Raw genomic sequence first — 7,500 nt, forward strand, 5'->3', positions numbered from 1 at the left:
TAAACAGTTCAGAGAAAATTAATTTGCCCCTTGATTTGCTTGCCTTTTAAAATAAACATTTATCAGATCCTAACCTGATCAAGAAATGTCACTAATGGTTTTTTTTTTTTTTTTCACAAGTGGCATCTTAAAGTTCTCGGCTGGTCCAAAAAGTTCATAACTGAAAAACAGTTAAGGACTGGTATTCAGTTCTAAGAAGAAACTGAAAAGTTTGACAATGTGAAGAGCACTAAAGAAACTGGTTAAAACTTAACAGCATTGTCTGGATTTCTCAGTGACTTTATCCAGTCCTTTGTTGCACACTACCAACATGGACAAAGTGAACTCAATAAGATTATTGTGGTTTATTGCTGAGAAAAAAAAGGCTGAATTTCTTCTCGCTCCTTTTAAAGCTAATATTTCACAAAACTGCCCCAAATAATACCAGGTGGGTCCATCTCCCTAAGGACAAAAAACGAAAATGAATGTTATTGTCCATGAGATGCATATTACAATGCTACAACATACAATATCATAATAATATTATTATTTTCCTAGACACAGGAAACTACACATGTCAGTTTTTATGGGGGCTGTAAAAATTAGTACAAAAATTCATTCTTATTACACAACCAAGACAAAGAAAACATGATGAGCTAACCATATAAACATACTATAAACCATACATAAACCAATGACCTTCAACTGTTCGCCTAAACACATGTTCTTAGATTTGAGTCTAACCATAATTTTGCATGCCTTGGACGTTGGTTTGAACACAGATTTGCAAATAATGGCCAGTCAAGGGGGAAAGCAAAATACCATCTTCCAATTTTTGACATAGATGTTGACACCAAGTGTGTTGCATTATTACAATAACGATAAATCATTATTATTTGGAGATTGTGGAACCTACATGTAGACTACAAGTAAGTCGCTCGGATGCCACTTTCAAGCGGTGTATCCGAGTCAATATTCCTAGGATTAACAGGAAGCAGGGCCTGGACATTGCATTTTTATTTAGCAAATTGTTCTTTTCCCTTTATATGGATGTTCCATTAATTAACAGACCAACAGTCTCCCGAACATGGGTGTATCAGTTGATTGGACAGGGTATTTTGGTGGGCAAGTATTTATGATTCTGTAATCAAGCCTCACTATGGCAATAAATAATGTTATTGATCACACTAATGTGCAACTAGAACTTCTTCTCAGTGTAATCTCAGAGGCCAGTCTTGCAACCAATTTACCTTTTCATTGAAGAAATGCCCTGAGACTGGGACAAAGAACTTCAATATTTACTATGTAGTCCTGGCCAGTACTTGTGTTCATTCCAACTTCACAAGTTGACAAGGTGTTTTCTTTTAGACAGCTGCCTTTATGGGGGCAGTCAGGAGGTTAAGTGGCTATTGCAGAGTGGCAGTACTCTAAATGAACTGCTGCCTTGGTTCAAGGAGGAGGTTGACAACTTTCAAATAATGCTCTTAGTATATGTTACGTTTAATTAACGCATTGTAAATATGATTGATTGAAAAGGTGATTTCAGAAAACACTGCCCAAATTATCTCGCTGATGAAAACTGTAGAGATTGCATGGGCAATACCCTAGTGTGCAAACTTCACCAAGTATTGTGAACACTTCATGCTTCAAAAACAAATATGGAACACTCACCCTCCGTTAGTTTCTGCAGCGCATATATTCCCAAACAATTTAACTGGGTTTGAATCTCATGGCCCAAAAATTCCACACAAATATGTTACACAGATCTGATGTGTCTCCTTAAAGTAAATCATCATGATCTCACTTCCAAAATTCACACCGTCAAGAGTTATAAAGTGACACTGGCAGAAGACGAGATCAAACGATCGAAATGCACACTTTGCGTTCATTTGCATGATTTGGCCTCCCTATCTAGCGCATGCGCAATCGTTTTTCAGATCTGTCTCATTTCCTATCTTTATTGTTCTTCGTATCAATACAGTCATGAGCTTCTTGGCCAAAATTTTACAACATCAACCAAACTCTTGGGTTTGGGTAATATTTTTGTTACCCATGGCGTTGTCCTTGCTATACTGCCAATTTCGACCCATGTGCCTTTCCCGTATTCCCTACCATAGTTCAAACAAAAAGAAAAAGTTACTCTAGGAATTGGCATTCTCTTCTAATTGTTATGTTATAATAAAAATTATCCGCAACTTATCTGGGACTGCCTGAAGGGTTCACTTGGCTCAGAAGTTGGTTGAGCATTGGACCAGCGTGCGGGAGGTCCGGCCGCACCAACACTCAGTTTCAAGAGAAAGTGTTTCCTTTGCCACATATCTGCAAATAGGTATACTCTCAGCTCTTCTGGGATAAGGACGATAAATCGAAGGGCCGGTCTCAAAACCCTTGTTCATGAATTCTGTGGGACGTTTAATATCCCACACAATATTCGATAAGAGCAGAGGACACACTTCCCGATGTTGTGGTCTGGGGAGCCTTTTCTCGAAAGTCCCAAAAAGCAATTTGCTTGTTTTGGAAAGCCAATCTTTTAGCATGTTTTCAAGCGAGATAAAAGAAACGTGACTGTGAAGTTTGACGACTTAAATCCTCTCTGTTCTCGAGATACAAAGGGAATTGTGACACCCGTAAAGTTTCCGGACTTTCGAGAAACGAGCCCCTGGCCTCAATGTGTCCCCAGTTAGCGGCAAAAGGCGCTAGAACGCCTAGACATGCAAATAAAGAGTGATTAATTGAAATATGTGACTATTTCTGACTTGATTTCTCTTTATTTTTCTTTTCAGATATTGATGACTGTGTTAGTAGCCCCTGCCTCAACGGTGGATCTTGTGTTGATGATGTAAACAATTTCTCGTGTAAATGTTTAACGGGATTTACTGGAAAACGCTGCGAGACGAGTGAGTGAAAGTTCCTTACAGGAAATTTGAATGTGATATAACAATCTTGCAACAATCACGAATAAAACTGAATCCAATAACTCGCAGTTCTTTCCCGCTCGCATCTCATGCTTCATGCTTCATGCTTTGATCATCATCATCATCCCCATCGTAATTTTTAGGATTAAAAAGCAATTGCTGTCGCGTGCTCTGACTAGTAGAAAGGATAAACGTCTGGCTTGTTCTATTATGCTTCACGTTTCAGTTTCGTGTTTCGTAAGAGAAAAAAAACTTGTGGTTGCTATGGTTGAACAACTCTTCAGCCAGCTCCAAACTTGGTTGAAATTATGGAAAAAGATGGCCAGGGTCGGATGTAATTTGTGTTTCTTTCAGATATCGATGATTGCTTTAATGTTACTTGCGAGAATGGTGCATCATGCGAAGATGGAATAAATAACTTTACGTGCTCTTGCCGAGCTGGATATACGGGAGTCCTGTGTGAAACAGGTAAAGAAAAATCTTGTGACTATTGTTACAACACCACGACAGAAGTGTTTAAAATGACCATGATGATATGTCTGAAACCAGAACTAAAATTTAACTGGTTGAGAATGGCTCAAGCTGCTCAGACAGTCGTATAATTTGAATTCATTTCTGATATCGATGATTGCTTTAATGTTACTTGCAAGAATGGTGCATCATGCGAAGATGGAACAAGTAACTTTACCTGTTCGTGCCGAGCTGGATATACTGGAGTCCTGTGTGAAACAGGTGCAGGAAAAAAGTCTGACTATTGTTGCGACACCGCGACTGAAATGATAACAATGACTATAATGATAGCAATTATGATATATCCGAAACCAGAACTAAAATTTAAGTTTAGGGCGAAGGCGAAGATAAAGGCAAAAGCCAAAGGAGGAAGAGAAAAAAGACGACTGAAGAGGAAAACTTGAGTTTTTTCGTCTTTCAGATATTGACGACTGCGACGATCACACATGCGCAAACAATGGATCGTGTGTAGATGGTGTGAACAATTACTCGTGCAGCTGCATGGAGGGATATACTGGAGTTCGGTGCGAAATAGGTGAGGCTTACCTTAAGTTTTCAAGGGAAACTAACTCTGTTGCTTCAGAGAAATAGGGTCCAAAGGACCTATCTGATCGTCATCATGATCATGATCATCATCTGATTATCATCTCATGATCATCTGATCTAAAAAATTGATCGATCGATCTTTAGATTGATAGGGTTGCTTAATTCAGTAATTCATTGATGGATTCCGCGCCATTTAACCATGGGTTAATAGATAACTGAATGAAAGGCTTGTGGATGAACATTCATTAATTTTCTCTTGTCAAAAAGAAATCTCAAGGATTTCAACTTTTGAAACAAATCGACAAACAAATTGAAAGGTTTCAATCTTGCAAACTTGTGCTGCTTTTTAACAATCGTTCTGGTTGATGTTTTAATAATCGTTCTAAATGATGATCTTTGAACTTGATATAGCTTATATTAATTATCCTGTTTGCTTAAAATGTAGACTTTGTCGCCGGATTTCGAAATCCACCCAATTTGTTAAATTGAGCGATGATTATAGAAAGCGCGACGTGAAACAAATGCCCGGCAAGTTGCCTTTTAGCTTACTAACTAGCTTAAGATAAATCAAACAGGAAGATATATGTAGAATGGTTTAGGATACGTGTTACTCTGGCCGAAGGCACGGCGGCCAGAGTTGAGTTTTCAGCCAGTTTTTTTTTTTTTGCGTTTCCACCACAAATCGGCAAAGCCTGCTGACCAAAAGAATCATGGGCTCTAAGGTGACGTTTATCCTACGGGAAGAGCTTCAAAGTTGAAGTGGATAATGAACAGAGGAAAAAAATGTTCGGAGTGAATTCACGCTTGTTACGAAAAATAGCATTGCGTGACTAGCGTTACTTTCTAGAAGCTTCGCGAGAGTTCGTAGTTTGTTTATTTTTAGGTTTGTACGTAAGCGTTTCTAAATCGGTGTGTTTGTAATCTTTCTATAATTAGATTGATTACTATTTTAGAAAGTTCTAGAAGTTTATTGTCAGAGTATATAAGTAGACGAGTCCAAGCGGAGTGTTTTTTTTAACAAGTTTTTCACAAGCGAAGAGAGTTGGCGTTGGCCGTGTTTAGTCAAGTGTGACAGAAGCTGTGTTTACTCAAGTTGGCGGAGGCCGTGTAAGTTTGTCGAGTACGAGTTATTTAGAGTTTTACTTCGTGGAAACTACGTTCATTTTTGGAATAAATCTTCTTGTTGTTGTTCCGACAACCCTGCGTTCAGTTTAGTTTGCAAGCTACCTTTCCTCAAAACATTCGAACTCGTAACATTGGGGGCCTGTCCGGGAGAGGAATTCATTTGTTTGCTGACTACAGAAACCAGCAAAGGACAATTCAAGAAGGAGTTACAGAAAAAGTAAGAAGAACTGTGCAAGAGAGTATATTGTGTTTTTGCTGTGAAATACTGCTATGGAAATGGAAAAGCTTTTGCAGATGTGGAAAGAATTCGGATTGCAAGGAGAAAAGCTTCTCGAGTTTGTGAGGGAAGAGGAAGAAAAAGAAGAAAAACGCAGACAACTAAAACAGGAAAGAAGAAGGGAAGAGGAAGAAAGAGAAGAGAAACGCAGACAATTTGAAGAAGAACGAAGAAGGGAACAGGAAGAAAAAGAAGAGAGACGTCGAATGCTAGATGAGGATAAAAGAAAGGAAGAGGAAGAGAAAGAGGAAAGGCGCAGAAGAGAAGACGAAGAGAGAGAAACCAGGCGACAAGAACGCGAACTAAGAAAATTGGAGATGGAAGCTGAGCTGTTGAAACAGAAAGAGGCTATTGAAGCGGCAAAAAGAGAACATGAGCTGGAGATTGCACGTTTGGCTTTGGAGAATGCTGCCGGACGTCCTGAAGAGAGAGAGGATCGGGCTAAGGCACCTAAACTCCCCTCGTTTGTTGACGGCAAAGACGATTTGGACGCGTATTTGCAGAGGTTCGAGAGATTTGCCGAGACAGCTAAGTGGAAAAAAGATGAATGCGGATCGAAGCTCAGTGCTCTGTTGTCTGGACGGGCACTAGAAGTGTATTCACGTCTATCGGAGGACGCAGCTAAGGATTATGACAGCGTAATGATTGCGTTAATGAAGAGATATGACCTTACCGAAGACGGCTATCGTCGAAAATTTAGAGCATCCAAACCAGAAGTTGACCAAAGTCCGGAGCAGTTTATTGTGCGACTGGACAGATACCTGTTACGCTGGCTAGAGCTTTCGGATACTGCGCAATCCTTTGATGGTCTTAAGGACTTGATCGTGAAAGAACAATTTATTGACTCTTGCCCTAAGGATTTGGCAATTCACCTGCGAGAAAGGGCACCTGAGACCCTGGCAAAGATTGCGAAGATCGCTGACCAGTACTTGGAGGCTCATGGTAAACACTTCTTCAGCTCAGCGAGCAGAAAGCCAACAGTGCAGCCTGAGAGGGAAGAGGCCAAGAACATGCAGATTAATCCACCGGCTCTGCATTGCTTTAAGTGCAACACCCGAGGTCATAAAGCCGTCAACTGCCCAACACTAACAAGAAAGTGTTTCCTATGTGGCAAGCAGGGACACGAAGCTAGAAACTGTCGATCAGGTGGACGCAGATCAGGAGGACAAAGTAAGGATGGTAACCCTGTGCAGCGTGGTCAAGTGAGTGCCAGTTGTCTAGTTCAACCACCTGAGGATAAACCTACTGATGAAGAAGTTAAGGCCTGTATTAAGCTGCTGTTAGCCTGTGGTAAGAAGATTCTATTGTTGAGTAGCGCTTGTGTTGAACCGTTGACTGGAGTGAGAAGTAAAATGCCTGTCGTGAAAGGTAGAGTTGGAGAGAATCCTGTTGATGTCCTGAGAGATACTGGTTGTAGTGGAATTGTAGTAAAGAGGGACCTTGTGGCTGAGGATCAGTTTACTGGCGAATTTAATGTTATGCTGCTCATTGACAATACCGCAAGGAAAGTTCCCATCGCAAAGATTGATGTTGATACACCTTATCTCAAGAGCCAAGTGGAAGCGCAGTGTCTTCCCGATGCTGTTTATGATTTAATTATTGGTAATGTACCAGGCGCGAGAGCCGCTGACGACCCAGACCCAAGCTGGCAAGTTCCTGTACAAGAAGCTTGTGCTGTAACAACGAGAAGTCGAGCTAAGAAAGCTGGAGAACATATTCCGTTGAAGGTACCAGATACCAAAGAAAGTCCTGTAGTTGATAGAGAAAAGCTCAAGCAAATGCAGCGTGATGACGAGAGCCTACAGAAATTTTGGGAGAAAGATGACGTAGTTGTGAGAGGCCAGGCTGAGACTTCATTTGAAGTGAAAGGTGGAGTTCTGTACCGCGTCTACAAGCACCCTTATGTGAACGGAGGAAAACGCCTGAAGCAGGTTATGGTTCCTGTGCAGCTGAGAAGTCGAATAATGGAACTAGCGCACGGATCGATCATGGGAGGTCACATGGGAATAAAGAAAACGACTGATAAGATTCAAAGCGCGTTCTACTGACCAGGCATTCAAGGGGACGTGACTCGTTATTGCAAGTCCTGCGATGTATGTCAGAAGACAGTTAACAAGGGTTCCGTACCGAAGGTTCCCTTGGAGAAGA

The 7,500-nt window shown here is 40.8% G+C and overlaps 1 protein-coding gene across 5 annotated transcripts in view; it reads left to right on the forward strand.

Moving 5' to 3' along the window:
* Positions 1-7,500, forward strand: part of LOC138000490 (von Willebrand factor D and EGF domain-containing protein-like) — a 166,008-nt gene that overhangs the window by 146,926 nt on the left and 11,582 nt on the right. For all 5 annotated transcript variants that reach the window (XM_068846948.1, XM_068846949.1, XM_068846946.1 and 2 more), the window contains exons 19-21: positions 2,763-2,876; positions 3,249-3,362; positions 3,826-3,939. In XM_068846948.1, coding sequence (XP_068703049.1) covers positions 2,763-2,876; positions 3,249-3,362; positions 3,826-3,939 — 342 coding nt within the window. The remainder of the gene's footprint in view (positions 1-2,762; positions 2,877-3,248; positions 3,363-3,825; positions 3,940-7,500) is intronic.

This window comes from Montipora foliosa, chromosome 4 (genome assembly GCF_036669935.1).
Source record: "Montipora foliosa isolate CH-2021 chromosome 4, ASM3666993v2, whole genome shotgun sequence".
In the NCBI taxonomy this organism is placed as follows: Eukaryota; Metazoa; Cnidaria; class Anthozoa; order Scleractinia; family Acroporidae; genus Montipora; species Montipora foliosa.